The sequence below is a fragment of the Eutrigla gurnardus genome (assembly GCF_963514095.1).
Source record: "Eutrigla gurnardus genome assembly, chromosome: 24".
NCBI lineage: Eukaryota > Metazoa > Chordata > Actinopteri > Perciformes > Triglidae > Eutrigla > Eutrigla gurnardus.
This window is the reverse complement of record NC_139935.1, coordinates 10,882,997-10,909,894: the sequence shown is the minus strand read 5'-3', so window position 1 is coordinate 10,909,894 and position 26,898 is coordinate 10,882,997. Positions and strand designations below refer to the sequence as shown.

The window sequence follows — 26,898 nt, the reverse complement described above, 5'->3', positions numbered from 1 at the left end:
TCATATAATAATAATAATAAGAGAGAGAGAGCTCAGCGTGTGTAAGTCCTGGTAAAATGATGCTGGGCGAGTCTAATAGTTTGTCCGACCACGGGAAATAGCAACATATAAACTGCAACATCTGTTTTTCTGCTCCCACCCCGTAAAACATACACAGCTTAGAGGTTGTGGCTCACTTGGCTTCCTCGGAAATTTTCCCCACGCCACGCCACTGCTACTGAAAGGAGTTTGGTAAGACTTTAGATGTAAACGAGGGACGAGAGATGAAAGGTCACATTTACCCTCCGTTCAACAAGATGGACCCTTAAAACAGGAAGTGATGTCACAGGTCTGACAGACAGACAGACAGACAGGTGTGTCCTGCCAGGTGAAGCTCAGCAGTCTATGGAGGGTCTGAAGCTTCCAGAAACCAGCCCACTTCCCTACATTCTAGGACGTCATTGTCCTGGAGAACTTTACAGTTCAGTCCAGTGGAAACCACTGACTGTCACTGGGACAGAGGAAGGAACATACTGGGAACACTGCTGTCATAGATGATGTCATAGATCATGTCACTGAGGGGCTTACCTGAGCAGGTGAGATGCAGGATGAAAAAAGAGGAATCTGATGTTGCACACTCCCTCAGAGTGGATCCAGAATGAACACAGTCAGACCTGATCCTCCACACAGGTCTTCTTGAGGACTCCTTTCTCCGTCCTACAGAAACAGCAGAGTCACAGCCCAGCTCTCTACAGACAACAGCTGCTCCCTTCAGGGTCCAGTCATAGTCATCCACTGGTCTCCAGTCTCCCTGTCTCATCTCCAGTGTTCCAGCACAGCCACTGGCTCCTCCCACCAACCTGACATCATCAGGCTCTGAACAGAAAGAAGAGAGTCGTCAGTCAAAGAGCAAAGTGAGTTTGATGAGAACAGAAATGAACCAGATCAAAGCTGCAGCTCCTCTACGGGGGGTCGTTGGCATTATTTCCCATAGACTGGAGTGAGACTATTGCCGTTTCAGAGTGTGATCTCCTTCACAATAAAATATCTTCAACCCCCTCGTCAACCATCGATATGGAAATAAAAGTGATTCTAGCAGCTACGCCGGGAGAGGATTTTGATTACTTAGAAGAAAATTACCGTTTTTCCTACCGATCACATATCTAAACAATATTCTCCAACATTTTCAACATTTCATATCGTGGACATAATCCAGATTCTTTGCAGAGCTCTTTAGATTTTTTTGCGAACGGGAGTTTTCTGAAAAAGGACATTTCTTTGTTGAAATAGCTGCTTTTATTTACTGTTTAATATGTGAAATATGATTAAAATCATATGCCTAAGTCTACGTATTTGTGCAATATTCTTATGCTTAATTTTCAGCTGCAGCCACTTTCTTTTTGGGCCTGGGGGGATTACACCGATATGAAAATGACTATTAGTTAATTGCGCTACTTTGTGAACTACAGGAGTTGAACCTCTGTCGCCTGCACCGTAGGCAGCGTTGCTAACCGTTACACCACACTGTCGCTCTTTGAGGTTGAAAGTAAAGACTTTAGATCAATGGACTGTTTCATTCAGTTATACGCAATAAAGCTGTTGTCTACGGTTTGAAAGATTTGTCAAAATTCAGCCAATAGTAGCCATGCGGACCGCAGGGCTCTCACGTGAGTTCAGAGTGAGATTTTGGCTGAGGCTCGGCGTCAGCGGGGAGAGGGGGGATTGTGGCGAGCAATCTCAGAGTTCAAGGTTCGGTTCAGAGTTGGTTGAGCCTGCTTTCTTGAACGGGCCCCTGGACGGTGCCGCTAGAAAGGAATGTTTCCAGTTTAGTTTTAAAGGACAACAGCATCGGGGCTCACCCACCATGATGAAAAGCTAAAGGCACTTTCACCAGTTTTTCTGGAGAGCTGGGGAATAACCAGACGGCCTGTTCTAGACCACCTGAGAGGTCTGGCTGCTTGGTACCTCACAAGCCTGTCAGAGAGATATTGGGGTCCCAGACCATGTAGGGCCTTAAAAACACCATTAACATGAACAAATCAATTCTAAAATGGACTGGAAGCCAGTGAAATGACCTGAGCACAGCTGTTATATGGTCCTACTTCCTGTTTGTAGTTCTCTACTGAAAGGAGTTTGGTAAGACTTTAGATGGAAATGAGGGACGAGAGATGAAAGGTCACATTTACCCTCCGTTCAACAAGATGGACCCTCAAAACAGGAAGTGATGTCACAGGTCTGACAGACAGACAGACTGACAGACAGACAGAGGAAACCACTGACTGTCACTGGGACAGAGGAAGGAACATACTGGGAACACTGCTGTCATAGATGATGTCACTGAGGAGCTTACCTGAGCAGGTGAGATTACTTTTGTTGTGTAACGTAACACGTTAGTTTCGTGCGTCAAGCAATCAGTAACAGTTATTTAAAAAAAAAAAGTAATCCATTATTTTAAGAATTTCTCCGGATATGGAAAGGAAAATCCCGACTGCAGCCTGCTTTTTGTCAGACAGTAGTGTGCCACCTGCGGATGTGTCAGCGGAGGCGCAGCGCTGTGATGCGTCTGTAGCCTGCTGCTGACCTACGTTACCTGTGTCAGCGCTTCAATACCCCAACACCCTCCAGCGCACCCGTGGAGTCTCGTTCTTACTCCCAGGAGAAATCGACTGTCGGACAGACGTTTCGAAAGTCTTCTTCTGCTACGTTTTAATCACTATTTTGAAGAGTAAATGTAAGTGGACGATGGTAAAGTGAATTTAGGCCTGTGACACTTGAATAGTATTTTAGTTCGGCTATTAGGCTATTTGTCATTTGCCTGTGTGCCAGTGAGCGATTTTATTCGGCCTGTTATCATTTTTGTTCGACATAGATCCAGCTGGGGCTGCACGGTGGTGTAGTGGGTAGCACTCTCGCCTCACAGCAAGAGGGTCCTGGGTTCGATTCCCGGGTCGGCCCGGGTTCCTTCTGTGTGGAGTTTGCATGTTCTCCCCGTGTAAGCGTGGGTTCTCTCCGGGTTCTCCGGCTTCCTCCCACAGTCCAAAGACATGCAGGATGGGGATAGGTTGATTGATGACTCTAAATTGTCCGTAGGTGTGAATGTGAGTGTGAATGGTTGTCTGTCTCTACATGTCGGCCCTGCGATAGACTGGCGTCCTGTCCAGAGTGTACCCTGCCTTCGCCCAATGACAGCTGGGATTGGCTCCAGCCCCCCCGTGACCCTAAATACAGGATAAGCGGTAGAAAATGGATGGATGGATAGATCCAGCTGTTAAAATGTCTGTTAGATCGTTGACTGGTCGTTAATTTCTAAATGGATCTGAATCTGCTACCTGTTTACCTCAGATTGTGTTTACAAGTAAGCACACTTTATGCACTTTCATAACTGCGTTCGGGTTAAAAAAAATTCAGGAGTTACCTAATCTTGTTTGGTGCTCATATATAGGCTACCTGGGATGGCTTTTGATTCATATGTTGTGTGATAAAAAAAAAATTATTAATAAAGCGCTATGTGGCATATTGCTAACCGTCTTTATTGTTATCCTGCAAAGTTAATTTGGTTGGATGACTGACGTTTTTCATCATTGTCACAACTTCTCGGTGCGTTTAAAGGACGCTGTGTGCGTATCGTTTAAGTTGCAGCATGTGCGAGGCGCTGCAAACGGCCTTTAATTTTTGGTAACGCATGAGTACTCTAACGCGTTACTTTTATTCACAGGTAACGCTGTAACGTAACTGATTACTTTTAATTGATGATAACGTTGTAACCTAATTAATTACTTTCCAAAGTAACTATACCCAACACTGGTCATAGATGATGTCACTGAGGGGCTTACCTGAACAGGTGAGATTCAGGATGAAAGAAGAGTAATCTGATCTTACACACTCCCTCAGAGTGGATCCAGAATGAACACAGTCAGACCTGATCCACAACACAGGTCTGTATGAGGACTCCTCTCTCCGTCCTACAGAAACAGCAGAGCCACAGTCCAGCTCTCTACAGGCAACAGCTGCTTTCTTCAGGGTCCAGTCATCGCCATCCACTGGTCTCCAGTCTCCCTGTCTCAGCTCCAGTGTTCCAGCACAGCGACTGGCTCCTCCCACCAACCTGACATCAGGCTCTGAACAGAAAGAAGAGAGTCGTCAGTGAAAGAGCAAAGTGAGTTTGATGAGAACAGAAATGAACCAGATCAAAGCTGCAGCTCCTCTTCTACCTGAGCGGGTGAGTCCAACAGCTTTGCCAGGTGAGCAGGTGTTTCTATCTGAGCCTGAGCTTCTACAGTCCAGGAGAGCAGACTCATGGCCTCCACACTGGAACTCTTTGGTCCACGTTGGAGCCCCCACGTCTCCATAGAGCGCCCCCTGGAGGACTGAAGGAGCCCCACAGCCAAGCTCCCTACAGACCACCTCTGCATCCTGCTGGTCAAAGTCAGCTTCACACACTGAGGACCACCACTGGTTGGACTGGTTGGACTTCACCTCCAGTCTGCCTGAGCACAGACTAGTCCCATTCAGCAGCCTGACAGAGTCTGGAGAGATGATAGAAGATCAAATAGAGAGAGAGAAAAGACACCAGACACCAGAGAAAAAGATGTCATGAAACTATTCAGTGATTCAAACTGGACTCAAAACAATTCCACCATCAGTTCATCATGAACACCAGAACACATGGTTACAACACCACAGCCTGCAGCCATGTTCCATCACATTCCCGTGTCCTCGTGGCTTAAGGGTGAAGCTGATGTGGTCTCTGTCCCACTGTGACACCGAGGTCCACAAGCAGACAACACAACACTTCACTAACTGTGGATGCTCCACGTAATAAGGCAGGGAGACACCAACTGTGCCACGTTAACACCATATCAGCCGTGTGACAAAGAAATGTGTTGCACTCTCTTCACGCACTGCTGTTGCAGAATAGTGGGGACGTCCTTGTTCTCCCTCATGGTCCTCATGCAGCCGCTAACCTGTGATGATCACATTAGAGCTGCACAGTTTGATGTGTGCATAAAAGCACCAGATGGTCAACGCTTCATCGGCCATCGAGCTCATTTAACACTGAATGAGTCAGGGAGGATTCAGATCCATCTGGCAGATAGAAACAGATGAAAGGGCACGGAGAATCCCAGGATGCTGCTGCAAACATGTCTGCCACTGTCATCCCTCTGAGGAGAGCCTTTGATGAGGACATGACATGAAAAACCTCCATTAACATGAACAAATCAATTCTAAAATGGACTGGAAGCCAGTGAAATGACCTGAGCACAGCTGTTATATGGTCCTACTTCCTGTTTGTAGTTCTCTACTGAAAGGAGTTTGGTAAGACTTTAGATGGAAATGAGGAACGAGAGATGAAAGGTCACATTTACCCTCCGTTCAACAAGATGGACCCTTAAAACAGGAAGTGATGTCACAGGTCTGACAGACAGACAGACAGACAGGTGTGTCCTGCCAGGTGAAGCTCAGCAGTCTATGGAGGGTCTGAAGCTTCCAGAAACCAGCCCACTTCTCTACATTCTAGGACGTCATTGTCCTGGAGAACTTTACAGTTCAGTCCAGTGGAAACCACTGACTGTCACTGGGACAGAGGAAGGAACATACTGGGAACACTGCTGTCATAGATGATGTCATAGATGATGTCACTGAGGGGCTTACCTGAGCAGGTGAGATTCAGGATGTAGGAAGTGGAGAATGATGTTGCACACTCCCTCAGAGTGGATCCAGAATGAACACAGTTAGACCTGATCATCCACACAGGTCTGACTGAGGACTCCATTCTCGATCCTACAGTAACAGCAGAGCCACAGTCCAGCTCTCTACAGACAACAGCTGCTTCCTTCAGGGTCCAGCCATCGCCAACCACTGGTCTCCAGTCTCCTTGATGTCTCATCTTCAGTGTTCCAGCACAGCGACTGGCTCCTCCCACCAACCTGACAGGCTCTGAACAGAAAGAAGAGAGTCGTCAGTCAAAGAGCAAAGTGAGTTTGATGAGAACAGAAATGAACCAGATCAAAGCTGCAGCTCCTCTTCTACCTGAGCAGGTGAGTCCAACAGCTTTGCCAGGTGAGCAGGTGTTTCTATCTGAGCCTGAGCTTCTACAGTCCAGGAGAGCAGACTCATGGCCTCCACACTGGAACTCTTTGGTCCACGTTGGAGCCCCCACGTCTCCATAGAGCGCCCCCTGGAGGACTGAAGGAGCCCCACAGCCAAGCTCCCTACAGACCACCTCTGCATCCTGCTGGTCAAAGTCAGCTTCACACACTGAGGACCACCACTGGTTGGACTGGTTGGACTTCACCTCCAGTCTGCCTGAGCACAGACTAGTCCCATTCAGCAGCCTGACAGAGTCTGGAGAGATGATAGAAGATCAAATAGAGAGAGAGAAAAGACACCAGACACCAGAGAAAAAGATGTCATGAAACTATTCAGTGATTCAAACTGGACTCAAAACAATTCCACCATCAGTTCATCATGAACACCAGAACACATGGTTACAACACCACAGCCTGCAGCCATGTTCCATCACATTCCCGTGTCCTCGTGGCTTAAGGGTGAAGCTGATGTGGTCTCTGTCCCACTGTGACACCGAGGTCCACAAGCAGACAACACAACACTTCACTAACTGTGGATGCTCCACGTAATAAGGCAGGGAGACACCAACTGTGCCACGTTAACACCATATCAGCCGTGTGACAAAGAAATGTGTTGCACTCTCTTCACACAGCACTGCTGTTGCAGAATAGTGGGGACGTCCATGTTCTCCCTCATGGTCCTCATGCAGCCGCTAACCTGTGATGATCACATTAGAGCTGCACAGTTTGATGTGTGCACGAGATCGGAAGTTTGCATCGGGACGATAAGGACAAGTCACAACCAAAGTTTGGGAAAGACAGACTTGTTCCAACCAATATTTTGATATATTTTAATATAACAGAATGTTCTTTTGCATAATGCATTGAATATAATATTTTTCAGCAAAATTCACCATTTTCAGTCCAAATATGTCATTCACGTGAATCATGAAGATCCAAAGGGGGGGGGGGGTCGTTGGCATTATTTCCCATAGACTGGAGTGAGACTATTGCCGTTTCAGAGTGTGATCTCCTTCACAATAAAATATCTTCAACCCCCTCGTCAACCATCGATATGGAAATAAAAGGGATTCTAGCAGCTTTACGTCGGGAGAGGATTTTGATTACTTAGAAGAAAATTACCGTTTTTCCTACCGATCACATATCTAAACAATATTCTCCGACATTTTCAACATTTCATATCGTGGACATAATCCAGATTCTTTGCAGAGCTCTTTAGGTTTTTTTGCGAACGGGAGTTTTCTGAAAAAGGAAATTTCTTTGTTGAAATAGCCGCTTATATTTACTGTTTAATATGTGAAATATGATTAAAATCATATGCCTTAGTCTACGTATTTGTGCAATATTCTTATGCTTAATTTTCAGCTGCAGCCACTTTCTTTTTGGGCCTGTGGGGATTGCACCTGCATGAAAATGACTATTAGTTCATTGCGCTACTTTGTGAACCACGGGAGTTGTAACCTCTGTCGCCTGCACCGTAGGCAGTGTTTCTAACCGTTACACCACACTGTCGCTCTTTGAGGTTGAAAGTAAAGACTTATCACCAAATGGACTGTTTCATTCAGTTATACGCATTAAAGCTGTTGTCTACGATTTGAAAGATTTGTCAAAATTCAGCCAATAGTAGCCATGCGGACCGCAGGGCTCTCACGTGAGTTCAGAGTGAGATTTTGGCTGAGGCTGCGGCGTCAGCGGGGAGAGGCGGGATTGTGGCGAGCAATCTCAGAGTTCAGGGTTCGGTTCAGAGTTGGTTGAGCCTGCTTTCTGGAACGGGCCCCTGGACGGTGCCGCTAGAAAGGAATGTTTCCAGTTTAGGACAACAGCATCGGGGCTCACCCACCATGATGAAAAGCTAAAGGCACTTTCACCAGTTTTCCTGGAGAGCCGGGGAATAACCAGACGGCCTGTTCTAGACCACCTGAGAGGTCTGGCTGCTTGGTACCTCACAAGCCTGTCAGAGAGATATTGGGGTCCCAGACCATGTAGGGTCTTAAAAACACCATTAACATGAACAAATCAATTCTAAAATGGACTGGAAGCCAGTGAAATGACCTGAGCACAGCTGTTATATGGTCCTACTTCCTGTTTGTAGTTCTCTACTGAAAGGAGTTTGGTAAGACTTTAGATGGAAATGAGGGACAAGAGATGAAAGGTCACATTTACCCTCCGTTCAACAAGATGGACCCTTAAAACAGGAAGTGATGTCACAGGTCTGACAGACAGACTGACAGACAGACAGAGGAAACCACTGACTGTCACTGGGACAGAGGAAGGAACATACTGGGAACACTGCTGTCATAGATGATGTCATAGATGATGTCACTGAGGGGCTTACCTGAGCAGGTGAGATTCAGGATGGAGGAAGAGGAGAATGATGTTGCACACTCCCTCAGAGTGGATCCAGAATGAACACAGCCAAACCTGATCCTCCACACAGGTCTTCTTGAGGACTCCTCTCTCAGTCCTACAGAAACAGCAGAGCCACAGTCCAGCTCTCTACAGACAACAGCTGCTGCCTTCAGGGTCCAGTCATAGCCATACACTGGTCTCCAGTCTCCCGGTCTCACCTCCAGTGTTCCAGCACAGCGACTGGCTCCTCCCACCAACCTGACATCATCAGGCTCTGAACAGAAAGAAGAGAGTCTTCAGTGAAAGAAGTGAAGATTCTGCTTTTTTCTCTCTTGTTAATTTCTCTATTTACCTGTTGAGTTGTGATTTCCTTCAACCTGGAGTCCTGGAGAAACACAAACATATATATTGTTTTCATTCAATGAAATAAAATCAACAAACATGTTTTCAAATGATGTTGAAGAGAGCAGTGGCGGACTAACAACACCAACCGCTGCACAGAGAGATGCTTACTGAATATACATACAGTGATTGTAGAAATAATATATGTAACCACTTCAAAACATTCATTTCACAAATACTTATTTACAACAATGATAACTGCAGCTTAGGAAAACATAAGTAGACACTGGCTGCAGCCCAACCCTCCCACAGTAGAAGAATGGACAGATATGATTAATGATAGATACTGAATGGGAAGAAAATCACCTTTTCACTTCATATACAAATGGATAAATTCACAAAAATATGGTCAAAAGGGAAGTAACGGATTACATATGAAAGTGTCCTCAGCTAATTGAACGGTCATTTTAAAAGCTGATAGACAATCTCCCTACAAAGGTGTTTTCTCTTTTCATGTATTATTTTCCCACACACCCCTGCTCTATTTCACTTGTTCTAATGTTGGGAAAAACCTGATTCTTATCCCCTCCTCTCCAATGTTTTATTTTTATAGTTATATATAATTATCCATGTACATGTCTTCACAATCTGTGTTGCACGCTAGTCCATTTATAAAAATTTATATATTATTGGTTTCACAGTCGTTGGAAAAAAGCATGTCATTTGAACCCCAGCTGTAATTCATTCTGTCAGCCGCTAGAGGGAGCTAGAAGCCCATCAATCCAACCGTCTAAATACATGGAAGTACAGCTCTCATGTGAAGAGATGCACAGATGGCCCTTTTCCACCGAGGCATTTTGAGGGCCGGTTCGGAGCCGGTGCCCAATCGCGCACAAAGAGCACCGCTCTCGGCCAGGAAAACTGGTTCCCAAGCGGCCCCAACTCCTTGCTGGGCTGGAACCGGCAAGAAGGTCTTGCTTGCGTTAGGGGCTGGGGGCGGGGTTAACGCTCAAGGTAACGGGGGAAAATACACCGCTGCAGAGTTTTACTAACGTTACTGTTCCCGGTAAGTTTCATTTTTAAATTGCTTCACCTCGTTGCAAACCAGTGATTACGTTCGTAACAGCAGCAACTAGTGGCTATGCTTCCTCAGGTAATGTAAGCTGACCGGCTAGCTAGCCAGCTAGCGTGATATTGCTAAAACGTTAGCATGCCACTCTCTGACTGCCGTTGGCTCACTAAACGTTGCCAACTACCAACGTGACTTAACATCTGTGTTCGCAGCGACGTGGACACGTTTGTGATTAAACTAGTGATGGGCAAAGGGAAGCTTCGAAACAGTTCGAAGCGATGTTTCAGTATGTGTTGAAGCCTTGAAACGAATATGAAACCTGACTCTACATTGGCATCTAGTGGCCACTTCTGTGAACTACATGCTCGCGCCAAAGAAAACTCCTAATTATGTGCCACTATGAAATGAGCCGGTCTTAGGTTTCCTTAATTTAAGTAGAATACAGGTTGAATTAAAGAAACATTATTAAAAATAAATAAATGACACACTGAACTACAGTCACGTGACATGCGCGTTTCAGAACCGCTTTTCGGCACATCGTTTCGAAACGATTCGATCCGGGACTTCAGAGAAGCGCCGACACGCCCGTTTCGGAAGTCACATCACTAGATTAAACCACTGTTCTCTGGTTTGTGTTTGTAGAGCTGTCGGACATCGCCGATATTGAACGGAGGTCCAACCTGCAGATGACTAAACATCAAACACTTTGATCTATTGATCAAACACTGTTCTACACTTTAAAAAATGTTGTGATTTTAGTATTTTGTGTATTTTATTGTTATTGTATTATTTGCCAAAATAAACACTTTTTCTGAAGAGACATGTCTGCTATGCTTGAAATGAGCGCTGCGGGGAAACCTCAGACGTATACAGTGACGTAATGACGTGGCTCTCTGGGCTTTCTAGCGGGTGGAAACAGGTTCTCGGACGGTTGAACCAGCATGGGCACCGGCCCGGTTCTTGAACCAGGTTCCCGTGGTGGAAAAGGGGTAAAAGATGCTCCCGAAGTACAAAGCTGAAATCGAAAAACTGCAGTTTAAGAGCAGCACAGAACTTTACAGATGATAACATGTTTGAGAAATATAATTTGAAAATGTTATGGAATGTAAAGGCAGAGAAGAAAATACACTACAAAGAGATATGTTTGCACTGAAATAATATACAACTAAGGAATGTGGAGGTTTGTTTCTGTGTTAAAGGGATAGTTCGGAATTTTGGACATAAGACCTATTTTCCAACTCAGCCGGTGTGTTTGAGACGTCTGGAGACGTTTTCAAGACATTTCATTCAGTTCTTCTAGTCGTTGAGTTCGCTTGTGCTATCGCTAGCGCAAGTCAATGGTTTAGTTAGCCAGGCATTAAAAACAGTCTTGCCCACTCCACAGTCCACCCGAGGCAAATCAATTAAAAACACTAGACTGTCGATGTACATATCTGTGTTGACAGAATAATATTTGAAACAAAACTAACCTCGCATCGCATGAATCATCCATTTTTTGAGGGACTAGTTTCTCAGCAGCAGCGGAATCTTACGCTCGTTCACGTTCTGCCCTTTGAGCATCCCTCTCGCGCAATTCTTCCTCTGTATATTCAGGCTCGTACAGGTACGGTTGGGTTTGGGTGGAAAAAAAACTCATCAGTCTTCAAAAGTTTCAGTATATTCTCCAAAATTGGCCATTTCTGTGAGATTGAAGAAACTAGTACTGCAGGCTACTCTGCGTCTGTAGCAGGTAGACAAACTATTATAGAACCGGTAACTTATAAGTGCTAGGTGATATCACTCCGCCGCTGCCATAGCCTACTAGGAAGTATGACACGCTGAGACATAAATCGTTAAAAATGCAAGGTTGGTTTTATTTCAAACATTCTATCAACACAGATATGTACATCGATAGTCTGCTGTTACAATTGATTTGCCTCGGGTGCACTGTGGAGTCGGTATGAGTGTTTTTAATGCCATGCTATCTAGAACCATTGACTTGCGCTAGCCAGAGCACAGCGAACTCTACAACTAGAAGAACTGAATGAAATGTCTTGAAAATGTCTCCAGACGTCTCGAACACACCGGTTGAGTTGGAAAATAGGTCTTATGTCCAAAATTCCGAACTATCCCTTTAAATTCAGGGTTTCCCGCAGCGCTTTCCTGTTAAGGTGGCCGCCTTAACAACAAAGGGCTGCCGCCTAAACGTCTTAAAAAAGAAAAAAAAATCTATATACTAGCGATATTCGCCGCAGTGTTTCCCCTACCACTGTACAGGCCTGGTGGCCAAAAAAAATCAATATGCCAAAAATAAGCCACCTATCAATTCATTCATAAATCAATAATCATTTACATTAGGAACGCCTCCGCACAGCACAGTAGACTTGCTCCACATGATGCCCGGCCACAACAATCTTTGCCGCATGCCCCCCGCTACGTTCTTCTTCGTGTACTTTATGCGCTTAATGTTGTTCTGATGACCGTCCGCCTTGTTGAACCACCACAATGTTGCTTTCTACTTTGAAAACACGGAAAGTTGACACTGTATTTTGATAAGCTGTTGCACTCTTCAGACTCGGGGTGTGAGCAGAACCGGACCGGAACCAGACTGATACTTTTATAATAAAAATGCCGCTGTGTGTCTCCATCCAAAATCCGCTGCGCTCGCGCTGCCTGCTCGCACAGATCCGCTCGTGCTCACATGTGCTGATGCAGGTCGAGTGTTGACTAGAAATATATGCAGACGGCGCTCCTTAAAAACAACATCAAGCCATGCGTAGGCCTGTCACAATAACGAATTTTGCTGGGCGATTAATTGTCCCAGAAATTATTGCGATAAGTGATAATATTGCCATTTTGAGACCATTTTCAACTGATATAATGATAATGGCATAATAATGCAAGTACACCCTTTCAAAGATCAAAACATTTATTTCTAAAGAATATTTAACATGAGAACTGGAAAACATTCAACAAGTCCTCCAACTCATACGACCACAGTTGTCGTTGGTCCATGCACTCGAATACGACCTCTGGGAGCGTATTGCGGAGATTCTTCCGCAACGATAGTAGTGGTTAAGGTTAGGGTTAGGTCGACGTGTGGAGGCGGTCTCTGCCGATGATGCACGCGCGGGGGGGGGGGGGTAGGTAGGTTTAGGGGGGGGGGGGTAGCGCGGGGGGCGCGCGGGGGGGGGGGTGATTGACGGGGGGCGCGCGGGGGGGGCGCGCGGGGGGGGATGGGGGTGGGGGGGTAGGGGGGGGGGGGTGGGGGGAAGATGTCGTGGAATCGGGGTAGGTTTAGGTCGACGTGTGGGGGGGGCGATCGTCTGAGACACCGGAGTGTCGATATTTACTTGACCGCTAGAGGGCGCGCTATTTTGAAACGTAACATATGGTCGTAATTCGGTGCTTGACACACGACCTATGTGGTCGTTTTCTCGAGGAGGACAGTCTGAAAACATTTAAACTATAACAATAATAACAAGAAATAAAATGGTCTCTCAATCTATTTTAACAAAAAATGCACACAACCGAAACAATAAATAAATTAGATGTTAACTAACATGCACACAGTGAAGCTGGCAGCAGCAACATGTTACAGACACAGTCTGTGTAGCAGGTAAAACACCCTGCTGCACCCTGCCTATGGACACTGTGCCTCCGTTCCCCATGTAGTTTAACTATTAACGATACTAAACGGCAGCATCTCTTTAGCGATGAAGCGAACTACACAGTCTGTGAGTGCGCACCGTTTTGCACTGTCCTGTTGGTACTTTGTTGTTGAGGTATCTGTTCATTTACACATTCTGAGATTTGATTTACCCAGGAACGATTGCTTCTCTGCATGAAGCTTTAAGGCATGTGAATTGTTTAGGTTAAACTATCTGCAGGCTGCCTTAGTCATAAATGAGCCCTGTGTGTGCGTTAAAGCTGGATACAGGATGTTTGGGCCCTACTTGGAGCTGAACCAGTTCTGCGCCAATAGCAAGAGGGTCAGAGCTTACTTAATGTATACATTTCCATATAAGTACAGATAGATGGTCTTCCTAGCTTTAGGCTTGCAGGTCCCAAGGGTGACAGCAGAAGATTTAGATAACATATAGAAGGTAAACTATCCCAGCCTATTAGGATGGTTTGGAGGATCCTCGATCCCTTGTTGGATGGATGGACTCTCAATCCATCCAAGATGACCAATAAGGAGAAGTAGGTAGGTCCAGGCGAAAGGACTTCAAAGAGGCACGGCATGCAGAAAGTAGGGGTGGGTTTTTGTGTGGATTTCCTAATCGAATGCTCAGTAGGATTTCCAGGTAGAACAGGCATAAGTTCATTAGGAACTTTGCCCGAGTTTGGAGTAACTAGGTGTTGGCCAACCTGGTCTGATGCAGGCTTGAGAATTCTGTTTCAATAAAGGTTGCTCTATCAATCCCACCCAGCCTGTCTCAGCGGATTCATTTATCAGAGCCCAGAAACAACATTGTCGACTAAATGCCAGCGTGATTGTGGACTGTCGGGAAGATCTGTAGTATTTTTTTCCCCAGCTGGGAAAACTGCATCGGATGGTTATGCTTTACACTCTTAGAAATAAAAGTGCTAAGTAGAACCATATAAGGTTCTTCGGCTTGTCCTCATAGGAGAACCCTTTTTGGCTCCAGGTAGAACCTTTTATAAAGGTTCCACTTGGAACCCTTTTGGAGGGTTCTACCGAAAACCCCACATAAAGGGTTATACCTAGAACTGTGTGTGTAAGGTTCCACCCAGAACCCCCCATGAGAGGTTCTACAAAGAACCCATACTGGGGGTTCCACCAAGAACCCTTTCATTTTCCAAGGGTTTCATCTAGAACCCAAACAGGGAGTTCCACCCAGAACCCCTCATTAGAGGTTCTACAAAGAACCCACACAGGGAGTTCCATTAAGAACCCTTTCATATTTCAAGGGTTTCAGCTAGAACCCACACAAGGAGTTCCACTAAGAACCCTTTAATATTTCAAGGGTTTCATCTAGAACCCACACAGGGAGTTCCACTAAAAACCCTTTCGTTTTTCAAGGGTTTCATCTAGAACCTACTAAAGGAGTTCCACCAAGAACCCTTTCATGTTTCAAGGGTTTCATCTAGACCTCACACAGGGGGTTCTAAAAACATCCCTTTTCAAAGGTTTTCACAAAAACCGTCTCGTCTTCTGAGGGTTCTATGAAGAACCATATAGTATTCTACAGATCAGTTTAGTTCATATTATATTGTGGTCATTTATCATGTTGACATTAAACAAACATTCAAAACATTTTAGTGAGAAAAACATTTATTTAAAGATAGTAGGTCCCAGGGGAGAACAGGTCAAAAGTCAGCATAGGTCCAGTGCAGGGGTGCCCAACTTCGGTCCTGGAGAGCCACTGTCCTGCATGTTTTAGGTTTCTCTCTGCACCTGATTCAAATGATTTTCAAACCTGTGACAAGCTTCAGTTGCTTGATAACGAGCACATCATTAGAATCAGGTGTGTAAGAGCAGGGAGAAACCTAAAACATGCAGGACAGTGGCTCTGCAGGACCGGAGTTGGACACCCCTGGTCCAGTGGAATCAGCAACATGACAGGCCAGACACATCATGCTGTCCTCAGTAGGTGAATTTGTGTAATCTCCAGCAACGGTGACATGGCAGAAAGGGGAGACAAAAAAGTGTTAGTTCCATCAATCCAAGGTGCACTTACTGCATTTTCTGCACCTTATTGTAAGCTATCTACAAACAATAAAATAATGCATGGTCCAATGAAAGGAATCAGAGAACATACTGTAAATAGTAACTGTGACAGTGGAACAGAATCATGAGAAAGTGAGGGAACCCCACAAAGTTTTCGCATTGATTTAAATAATGTTAAAATACTTTTCAGTGTTATGTTACAAGTCCACAAAATGTTACGTATTGTAACAATAATGGAAATCTCGGCAAAACCCTCTTTTTCAAGCCAATGGCACACTTCGACTTTCGTCCAAGCTGTGTAAGTCATTTCTACAAGAAAACAAACAAACAAACAAAACATAACAAGAAACAAATGCTTAGTCCACCTTTCACCATAAAAGTCCTCAGCTAGGGTCAAGCATGCTTAAATAAGATATTATATTTAGCTCACCTTGATTCTCTGAAGTTTCTTCTGTTCTCTCTCTCTTCCGTTCTTCTTTGTTCTGTTCTGTTCACAGTAATCACTATTGGTATGTCACACCTGGTTTGTAAAGGGGGAATACCAGACCATATGGTGCAAACCATGGGGCAACCAGCTCTTAACTCACACATGACAGCCACCATGGGGCCAGCTCCCAGGCCCAACACACCAAACCTCGCCCTTTCCCCTGGGAGATCAAGGTTCAATTCCCGGCATCACGAAACCCTGATGTAGTAGCCCCAAAGTCAGCATTACAATATGATTTTTGCATCAGTTAAGGCTTGGCCTCTGACATCAAAGACCTTCCTCTATCACTGAACTTATCTGCAGCTTCACAACTTGACTAAGCCAGTCAGCAGAGTACAGCAGCCATGGGATGAGGCTGATCATGGAAAAGTATGAGGAGGAGACAAATACATGAGTAAAATTGTCTGTAAAATAAGTGTTTAATATTTTTCAAATTGTCTGTCACTAATCCACACATCACCTCAGTAGGCATTAACATGGTCACTCTTCATCAACCAGGCCTTGAACTCACAACCTCAAACTGTATGTAGTGTAAATAAACTTTAACTGCTGTGCAGCGATGGGTCGGGTCCTGGCTATTTTTGGCAAATTTAGGCAATTCTGAGCAACAAACAGGAGAATAAGAAGGCAAGACAGTTGACATTGTAATGTTCATTTTGCACCACTTGAGGCTAAAATCCACAATTTCTGGAACCAAAGACCATTGTCTATCGATCTGAGCTAATTGGCAAGTGGCAAATCAACTGGGGCTTCACAAATTGAGTAAGCCATTCACTGTCGTGCAGGCAGATTTGAAACCACTGTAAAAAAAACAACCAAAAAACAGTTTTTGAGGTAAAATTCGAATATGTTTTTGTCAAACATCATCTACCATGACTCTAAAATTTTGTACATTTGTTTCACAAAAACTACCAGATATTTTGATGTATTACAACTATCACCCTTGCTGGGGCTTGAACCCACATTATATGGCACCAAGAACCAGCTCCTAGCCAACTGAGCTAATTGTCTGGAAGTGCAACCAGTAACATATGATATCTGTCAACATGGGAATTGAACCTGTGACCTAAAAGCAGAAGTCACACATTGTACAGACAGAGCTAACAGACACATGCTCCCTCTGTCTGACCACTGACATGAAGGAGCTGTCAACCTGGCTGTGCGAGTGAGTGTGGCGAGTCAGAGAAGTCCCTGATCTACACATTCTGCTGGATAGCTCAGTGGGTAATGGTACAGACTTTAGATTCGGAGGGTGGGGGTTAAAATCCCAGTCACAGCTAATCTTTGCCTGGGTCAACAAGATTTGCTGATGAAGGTCTTGCTTTCTTATAATTAATGGTTGTGAAAATAAATTGGTAACAGAACATTTCAGTGATAGGACTGCCATTATTTGTATGTCTGATCAGAAGGTGTAACGTAATAGACTAGTATGGTGGACCTGATGACTCAATGCAGCTAGCTGGTTAGCTCAGTCACTACTGCCAGTGACTTTAGACTGGGTCGTTGGTGTTCAAATCTCAAGATGGGCAATTATGTTACAGTTTGATCAACAGGATCTGGAGAAGAAGAAAAAAACAAATAAACAAAAAAAATGGATATGAAAAGTATTTCTATCAGTAGTCACAAGGAATTGTATTTTGTGCCATTATTGGTAAGTGTTATCAGGAAGTATGTTCCTGGTGACACAGGATCCATGCTTTTAACAATCCCTGAAGAACTCTTTCTTCCAAAAACGGTTCTCTGGATCAAAATGGTTCTTACTGGAACCATTAGTGTTACCAAGAACCCTTGAAAAACCCTTTCTTCCGGAAAGGGTTTTTCAGAAGCAAATGGTTCCAGGTAGAACCTCAGCCCTTGTAGAAGAACCCTATTGGAACCCTTATTTCTAAAAGTGTAGGTGGAGATGCAGGTTTGTTGTATTGCCGCGTTTAGTTGCTATTGTTTTCGAACAAATGCGACATACCGGCTCATTCAGGTTGAGTGGTTCACCGCGGTCATTCTGTTTGAAACTGCAGAATGTGTTTCCGCACGGCAGCTGTCGCGTTTTTTTTAATTTTTTTTATTAACCTTTATTTATACAGGTAAAATCTCATTGAGACCCAGGGTCTCATTTACAAGAGAGACCTGTTCCAGGTAGGCAGCAGCAAAACACAAAGTTACAGACAACTGAAGATACAGGAGACACAACACAGAATACAAACATTAAAGTATAGTGCAAACTACAAAGTGCAAAGAAGAATAGGACTGGTTAAATACATGTGCAGACCCCCACAGACTGTCTCATCAGCTTTCCTACCAGCAATTTGAATTCCCCTAAAGGAATAAAGCTGGACAGCGTCAGCCTCTGCTGGAGCATGTTCCAGGTTGCAGGTGCAGCATAAGAGAACGCCTTCTTGCCAAGTTCAGTACGGACTGACGGGATGGAAAACGAGATGAATTCCAGGGACCGGAGGCTGCGATCGGACTGTTTCCGTGTCAAGTATGTGGACAAAAAGGAGGGGAGCAGTCCGATGATGGATTTATAGATAAATAGATACCAGTGAGTGGTTCTGCGCATGGAAAGTGAAGACCAGTTTGTGAGAGAGTACAATGTACAGTGATGTGTGAGGAGTTTACAACCAGTTATGAATCTCAAGGCCCCGTGATATGCAGCATCTAGCAGTTGCAAGGAGTGAGCAGGGGCATTCATATATATAACATCACCATAATCCAGGAGTGGCAAGAAAGTGGCCGCAACAATACGTTTTCTGGCTTTAAAAGAGAAACAGGCTTTGTTTCTGAAGAAAAACCCCAGCTTTAACTTCAATTTCTTCAGTAACTGGTCAACATGACATTTAAAAGAAAGGCTATCTGTGATGCCTAGATATTTGTTTGGCTTTGAAACCAGTTCCATCTTTTTAAAACTCCAAATCTCAACTAATGTGTGTGCTACTCGCGGGGCTCCGACGCTGCGCGCTACACCAGGGGTCCGCCTCCACACACAGAGTGGGGACAGACACCACCTTAACTACCACATTTTCTGGGGGAAACTGAAGTTCACAACGTAACATGTTCAAATGTTGATTTTTTCTTTTGAAAATAGAAAATTAATTGTTGAAATATGGATTTTTCTGAAAAATAAAATGTTGATTTCTCTCACGAAAAATAGAAATGTTGGCCCACTAGGGAGCCTTGTCTGGGTCATGTGTTCTTGAGAGCCAATATGGTATAATAAACTTTGATTGCTAGTATATCCATCCATCCATCCATCCATCCATTGTCTTCCGCTTATCCGGGGCCGGGTCGCGGAGGCAGCTGCCTGAGCAGGGACGCCCAGACTTCCCTCCACCCGGAGACTTCCCCCAGCTCCTCCGGGAGGACCCCAAGACGTTCCCAGGCCAGCCGGGTGACATAGTCACTCCAGCATGTCCTGGGTCTTCCTCGGGGTCTCCTCCCGGTGGGGCATGCCTGGAACACCTCCCAAGGGAGGCGTCCAGGGGGCATCCTGTACAGATGCCCGAGCCACCTCAACTGGCTCCTCTCGATGTGGAGGAGCAGCGGCTCTACTCTGAGCTCCTCCCGCGTGACGGAGCTCCTCACCCTATCTCTAAGGGAGCGCCCCGCCACCCTGCGGAGGAAGCTCATTTCGGCCGCTTGTATGCGGGATCTTATTCTTTCGGTCACGACCCAAAGTTCATGACCATAGGTGAGGGTAGGAACGTAGATTGACCGGTAAATCGAGAGCTTTGCCTTTCAGCTCAGCTCTCTCTTCAACACGACGGACCGATGTCAATCTCAAGTTCCATCCTTCCCTCACTCGTGAACAAGACCCCAACATACTTAAACTCCTCCACTTGAGGCAGGAACTGTCCCCTGACCTGGAGGGAGCAAGACACCTTTTTCCGGTCGAGAACCATGGCCTCAGATTTGGAGGTGCTGATCCACATCCCAGCTGCTTCACACTCGGCTGCAAACCGCCCCAGGGCATGCTGGAGGTCCTGGCTCGAAGGAGCCAACAAGACCACATCATCTGCAAAGAGCAGGAATGAAATCCAGTGGCTCCCGAACCAGATCCCCTCCGGCCCACGGCTGCGCCTAGAAATCCTGTCCATAAAAATAATGAACAGAACCGGTGACAAAGGGCAGCCCTGCCGGAGTCCAACATGCACCTGGAACAGGTCTGACTTACTGCCGGCAATGTGAACCAAGCTCCTGCTCCGGTCGTACAGGGACCGAACAGCCCTTAGCAGAGGGCCCCCGACCCCGTACTCCCGAAGTACCTCCCACAGAATGCCACGAGGGACATGGTCGAATGCCTTCTCCAGGTCCACAAAACACATGTGGACTGGTTTGGCAAACAGGGAGGCTGAGGAAGGGAGCTAGTATATATTTTGTTGTATTTATTAAATGAGTGAGCTATAGTAGGCCAATGAAGTGACAAGGTTATAATGGTGGAAGTGTATGGTGATATATCTGGCCCTCTGGTCGTGAGGTGAACATTTGTGTGTCCTTCCCTTTCATCAAAGCTGCCCCTCCTTGTTCTGGATTAGGGCTGGGCAAAACTATTATTTTTGTAATCAATTAATCTAGCAAATATTTTTTCGATGCATCAATTAATCTCACGATTAATTTTTCAATTCCATTCGATTCAATTAGCGATTATTTCCCCATAATTTGACCTATATAGCAATTTACATATGATAATTTATGTATCTCAATGAAAAAACACACATTTCTGTCACAGTCTGCTCACACACCTCATCTCCCAGTACTTTTCCACTGCTGCCACTCCCCCCTCATTAGTCCAACTCTCCTCACCTGTTGCACTCAGCTGCCTCTGATCACCAATCAACCCTGTATATAAACTCTGCTAACTGTTCACTCTCTGCCAGATTGTTCTCAGCTCACATGCCAGACTCTCCAGCATTTACCGGACTGCCTACACGTATTCGACCCTGCCTGCCCCTGACCAACCCGTCTTGTCGTCTGTCTGGAGATCACCTCAGCCTTCTGTCCCCGACCACCGCCTTCGTCCTGCCCTTCCTGGTTTCCGTCTGCCTCGCTCCTGAGCTGTTTGGTAAATCCCTGCATCGGCTCCTCGACCCCCTGCCTGGCTTCGACTCTCCTTTTGCCTGTCCCTCTTTGACAAATAAAAGTCATTTTTGTTTTCTATTTGATTTCTAATTGATTTCTATATAACTATGTATACCTGTTGTGAAGCACATTGAGTCTGCCTTGTGCATGAAATGCGCTTTATAAATAAAGTTGAATTGAATTACCAACTGAACCTGCCTGTCTCTGTGCTGCAATTGGGTCCAAACCTATACCCGTCACAATTTCTTCATTCCAATACGTTTTATTGCTCTTAATTACCAAATTCCAAAATAAAATTCAAGTAATGAATACAGTAGTGCAATCTGATGCCAGAGGTAGCATTTAAAAAAAATAAAATACTGTTATTCAATAAATAAAACTGTAAATAATAAATCAATCTGAATCAAAATGTTATCAACAATAAATAAATAAAATATAAACAGCAGCAGCAGTGGTGTCCTTCTTGAACCAACAAAAATTAAGATTTACTTTACTTTCTGCAGATATTTCCCAACACTCGGGCTGGGTCGGACCGGGCCTTTAAACAAGCGTTTGTGTTCATTCGTTCGTTCTTTTTTTTTTTAATGAATTAAAAATAGGACAATTAACGTTGAGCAAGTCATCAGGAAAGTCCGAGGTACGGGATCATTTTAAGTGAGTAGTGGGAGGCGATAACATATGTGTCGGCTTTGTCCAGTCATATCCTAATCGCAGCACTAACGTAACCTATAAAATTATTTTTATATTTTTGTGGCTGAGTAGTGGTGCAGCCGCACCCCATTTCCCACAGATATGCACGTACAACAGCCTCATGCATGCATTAAAAATAATTATCGGGTGAAATCGGGCTCGGGTTAATTACAGTAAATGTGTCGGGCCGGGCTCAGACGGGCTTGATTTTCTGGGCCCGAACCAAGCTCTAGTGTGAGTGGGTGTGCATGCATTTGTACGTGGGGGTGTTTGGATGAATGACAGGCGACGTTACGATGTTTAATGTTATAATACGTTATACGACGACGCATCGACGTACAGTTTTGGCGTCAATGTATTTTTTGCGTCAACGTAATCGATGACACATATCGGTTTAAATGAACGACGACAATAAACAAATGTTGATCAAGAGTTTAGAGCAATTTAAGGTTGTGATTCTTGTCCCAAATATGTCAGGCTTCATTCAGTGGTTGAAACAAATATTATTAACATTAATTGAAGTTTTACAGTATAGAACAGACATTCCCTGACCTCAGGCGTAGCCCACCTGCAAAGCAGACAGTCACGCCGCTGTTGTTTTTTTGTTGTTGTTTTTTTTACATATGAATATTATATATTATATTATATTATTATTTTAACAACTATTCGAATATATATTCAAATTTAGAATATTTGTCGACAGCCCTACTTCCCTGTGATCAAAAGCAAGGAAAACATGATTGATGTATGTAATACATACTAAAAAAGAAATAATAAATGACTGAAATAGAATGAAAACCTCTGATTGGATGAAAACCCCGTGGAGTGGAGCCTGGCGGCAGGGCCGGACTGGGAGACTTTTTCAGGCCAGAAGTCAGTCATGTAACCAGGCCACCCTGGCCTTGCCCACACGCGCACGTTCACGCCCACACCTACATGCATTGGCACGCATGTACACGCACATGCATGCACGCACGCACGCATGAACACACACACACACACACACACACACACACCATTCCAAATAGAAGTTCAAATATGGGACCTATGTACAAACTAAGTTAGGAATATACAGTAACTTTTGTGTTTGGGGCCGGGCTGGTAAAATACAGTAACACAACAATCCTCAGCAAAATCCACTAACACACTTACTAGAAGAGAATAAAGGTTTAACGCAGTGCCAAGGTTACTTAAACATCATATCATGTGGAATGTCAACTGCCTCTTTGGCATAATTTTTATGTGTAGCCTACAATATAACCTAATAAACAAAGACAACAAAGTCCAAATCAAACAATTAATCAGCTATGAGGGGACAGCCTTTGCAGGACTTGTGTCATCACCATCACCACCTTTGAATAGCAAACATATGCTTACAGTGTTTTTCCATACACTATAGTTCATACAGTAAGATAGTGTAGCCTATGTCTCACTTAATGTGCCCTTGTATTCATATACATAATAATGGAATGATAACCGTAAATAAAAAAGTGGCTTGTTTAATTTCATGGCCAGGATCTATAGCCTACTGTGTAAAAGTGTACAGCCTCAAGGACCCAGGTCCCTGGACCTCAAGAACCAGTGTTTGTTTGTTGTTGTTGTTGTTGTTGTTGTTTTTTACATAACTTACTTGCAGAGGTATCTTGGCTGGGGGGGGGCCTGAATAAATTTGTCAGTTTACGGCATTTGGCCGCATCCTCCTCCAGCGCCTTTCTTTTTTTCTCTCTCTCCCTCTCGGCACCGCCTTTTCTTTTTTTTTTACCCGGGGGGTTGGGGTCCATGGTTTACAGTACTAGTCGAAGCCTCGACTCTCCCTCTCTGCTCGGCGCTCGCTACACACACACCCCTTCCTCCGCACGCTGTCTGTGTGGTTGATACGGACTGTTGGGGCGGGTGTTAATCAAAACAAACCAATCGGCTTGTCCTCCTCACATGCTACTGGCCTGAGTGGCCTCTGATTGGCCAGGCCTGCATCTCTGACTTAGAAAAAAAAAAGTCAGATAGCCGCGGCGCCGGCTGACCGGCAGACTTAAAAGCAGGCCAATCATAGGCCGGCGCTTCGGGAAACCTCCCGGTTCTCCCGATGGCCAGTCCGGGCCTGCCTGGTGGTGTTGATGTATGTGAGCAGTTTGTTCTTATTTAAAGATCCAACACAAATAATAACACATCATCTTTAAAGCAGAGTCCTACCTGAGATCCACAGCAACAGCACCAGCACCAACAGGGGGTCCATGATGTGCAGGTAGACCGTCTGTCTGCCTGCCTGTATGTCTCTGCTCTGATAAAGACTTGTGCTGTCCTCAATGTAGATCTGTGTACAGGAAGAGGTGGAGCTTTACTCTTTACTTAAAAACATTTCTCAGAACTGCATTTCTGGGAAACCAAAAAACTTTTAATCAGACAAGAATCTACCTACTGATGACATATTATATGACTGTTACTATGACAACCAGGAAACCACTTAGATGTTCCTATGAGATTAATGCTGTCAGTGTGGTCTTATTATTTCCGCTCGATGTTTCAACATCAAGTCTTTCAGAGGAGACTGGATTACAGCTTATATTAAATGTTGATGGATCTATTGAATGTTTTAGTAATCAATCATTGAGTCTATAAAACACCAGTAAACGGTATAAAATGTGCAGCCCAGTCTGTCAGAATCCGAGGTGAAGTCTTTAAATGTCTTGTTTTGTCCGACAAACAGTCCAAAAGCCAAAGAGATTCAGTGGATGTGGATCTCTGCAGGAAGCTCCGAGCTGTCCATTCCTGTTGGATTCCTTCTAACTTCTGGATTCAAACATCGTCCCTCAAACTCGTAGCAGGAAAATGATGATGAGAAACGGTGCAGGATGATATTTGAGTGTTTCAGTGTGTCGTCTCCTTGTTGACTGCAGTCTGTGTGTAACTGCTGCTGTAACTGATTGTGTCTCAGTCAGTTCACTGACATCATGTTTCAGTCTGACTTTGACTTTCATCCGTCCTTCATAAAGCAGCACGATGTTTTCAGCTCTGCTGCTTTCTTTATTCAGAACACCTCATATTTTATTGCTCTGGAGGCTCATTTTATTCTGAACCTGTAAATCTGTTTGTGTTGTTTAGGTGCATTCGGCCTCCAGAGGGGTTCCACCCTTGTCACGGCCTCCTGCACCGCTTTAATCTGGCACTCAAATACTCTAGAAAACAACTTTGACAGGTACGGTGGCTGAGGAGGAACATACAGGGTGAACTTTACAATAGTGATCCAGCGCTTTATCAATACATTACAACCAGAATCAAAGAGAGGGAGTGAGGGGGGCTCACAGTCTGGTTATGGGACCAGCTGGTCATAAACTGATGCACGGTGAACCTTTGCTGAACAACATGAACAGCTTCATGAACACAATTCAATAACATTCATGAATATAGGCCAGAGATCTTCAACATGGGGTCCTGGACCCATAGGGGGTCCACGGATTTCCAGCAGGGGGTCCCCAACATTATTTGATCCCAAACCTTTTTTCTTACAAAATGTAAAATATGTTCAAAAATGCACATAAACATTAATACAACATCTAATAAGCAAATATAAATGTTAATTGTTGTGTAAATGTGAAATTGTGATGTAGAAATGATCATATAGATTTACAATCATTCTGTAAATATACACTGCTCAAAAAAATAAAGGGAACACTAAAACAACATAATGTAACTGCAAGTCAATCGTATTTCTGAGATATCAGCCTGTCCAATTAGGAAGCAGCACTGATTGGGAATCAATTTCACCTGCTGTTGTGTAAATGGCCCACAGGTGGAAACGAGTGGCAATTAGCAAGACATCCCTATAAAGGAATGGTTCAGGTGGTGACCAAGGAATGGTTCAGGTGGTGACCACAGACCATTTCTCTGTTCTCGGCCTTTCTGGCAGATTTTTTTCTTTTTTGAATTTTGCCAGTGTTTGCACCACTAGAGGTAGCATGAGGCGGTTTCTCCAACCCACAGAAGTTGCCCAGTTAGTGCAACTCATCCATGATGGCACATCAATGCACACTGTGGCAAGAAGGTTTGCTGTGTCCCCCAGAACAGTGTCAAGAGCATGGAGGAGATTCCAGGAGACAGGCCAGTACACCAGGAGACGTGGAGGGGCCGAAGAAGGACAACAACCCAACAGCAAGACCGATATCTGCTCCTTTGTGCACGGAGGAACAGGAGGAGCACTGCCAGAGCCCTACAAAATGACCTCCAGCAGGCCACTGATGTTCAAGTTTCAACTCAAACGGTCCCAAATCTTCTCCATGAGGGTGGTTTGAGGGCCCGACGTCCACAAATAGGCCCTGTGCTTAAAACCCAACACCGTGCAATGCCATTGTCATTTGCTAGAGATCACAGAGATTGGCAGATTCGCCATTGGCGCCCTGTGCTCTTCATGGATGAGAGCATGTTCACCCTGAGCACATGTGACCGACATGACAGGGTCTGGCGACGCCGCGGAGAACGTTCTGCTGCTGCAACATCCTCCAGCATGACCGGTTTCGCGGTGGCCTAGTGATGGTCTGGGGAGGCATTTCTTTGGAAGGTCACACAGCCCTCCATGTGCTTGCTGGATATACCCTGACTGCCATTAGGTACCGGGATGAGATCCTCAGACCCATTGTGAGACCATATGCTGGTGCAGTGGGCCCTAGGTTCCTTCTAATGCATGACAATGCTAGGCCTCATGTGGCTGGAGTGTGTCAGCAGTTCCTGCATGATGAAGGCATTGATGTTATGGACTGGCCTGCCTGTTCCCCAGACCTGAATCCTATTGAGCACATCTGGGACATCATGTCTCATTCCAGACCTGTGCTGTCCTCAGATCTGTGTACAGGAAGAGGTGGAGCTTTACTCTTTACTTATAAACATTTCTCAGAACTGCATTTCTGGGAAACCAAAAAACTTTTACAAGAATCTACCTACTGATGACATTTACATGACTGTTACTATGACAACCAGGAAACCACTTAGATGTTCCTATCAGATTAATGCTGTCAGTGTGGTCTTATTATTTCCGCAGACAAACATGGCCGGCAGCAAAGGGACTTTTTCAGATCCCTCCAGGTACGTCATCATTTCAACCACACCAGCAGACTTAACAGCAGAATCTGAGGTTTAGAAAATCATAAAAATC

The 26,898-nt window shown here is 44.9% G+C and overlaps 2 protein-coding genes across 3 annotated transcripts in view; one reads left to right on the top strand and one right to left on the bottom strand.

Annotated features, from left to right (window-relative positions):
• The window catches only part of LOC311009672 (uncharacterized protein), a 54,319-nt gene extending 41,061 nt beyond the window's left edge, over nucleotides 1-13,258 (top strand). For both annotated transcript variants that reach the window (XM_084004006.1, XM_084004005.1), the window contains exon 6: nucleotides 13,065-13,258. The gene's annotated coding sequence lies outside the window, so the exon portion shown is untranslated. The remainder of the gene's footprint in view (nucleotides 1-13,064) is intronic.
• The window catches only part of LOC311010061 (scavenger receptor cysteine-rich type 1 protein M130-like), a gene marked incomplete at both ends in the record, with an annotated part of 155,385 nt that overhangs the window by 113,466 nt on the left and 15,021 nt on the right, over nucleotides 1-26,898 (bottom strand). Inside the window, 6 exons of the mRNA XM_084004542.1 lie at nucleotides 568-855; nucleotides 3,813-4,097; nucleotides 4,191-4,505; nucleotides 5,632-5,916; nucleotides 6,010-6,324; nucleotides 8,404-8,691. Coding sequence (XP_083860668.1) covers nucleotides 568-855; nucleotides 3,813-4,097; nucleotides 4,191-4,505; nucleotides 5,632-5,916; nucleotides 6,010-6,324; nucleotides 8,404-8,691 — 1,776 coding nt within the window. The remainder of the gene's footprint in view (nucleotides 1-567; nucleotides 856-3,812; nucleotides 4,098-4,190; nucleotides 4,506-5,631; nucleotides 5,917-6,009; nucleotides 6,325-8,403; nucleotides 8,692-26,898) is intronic.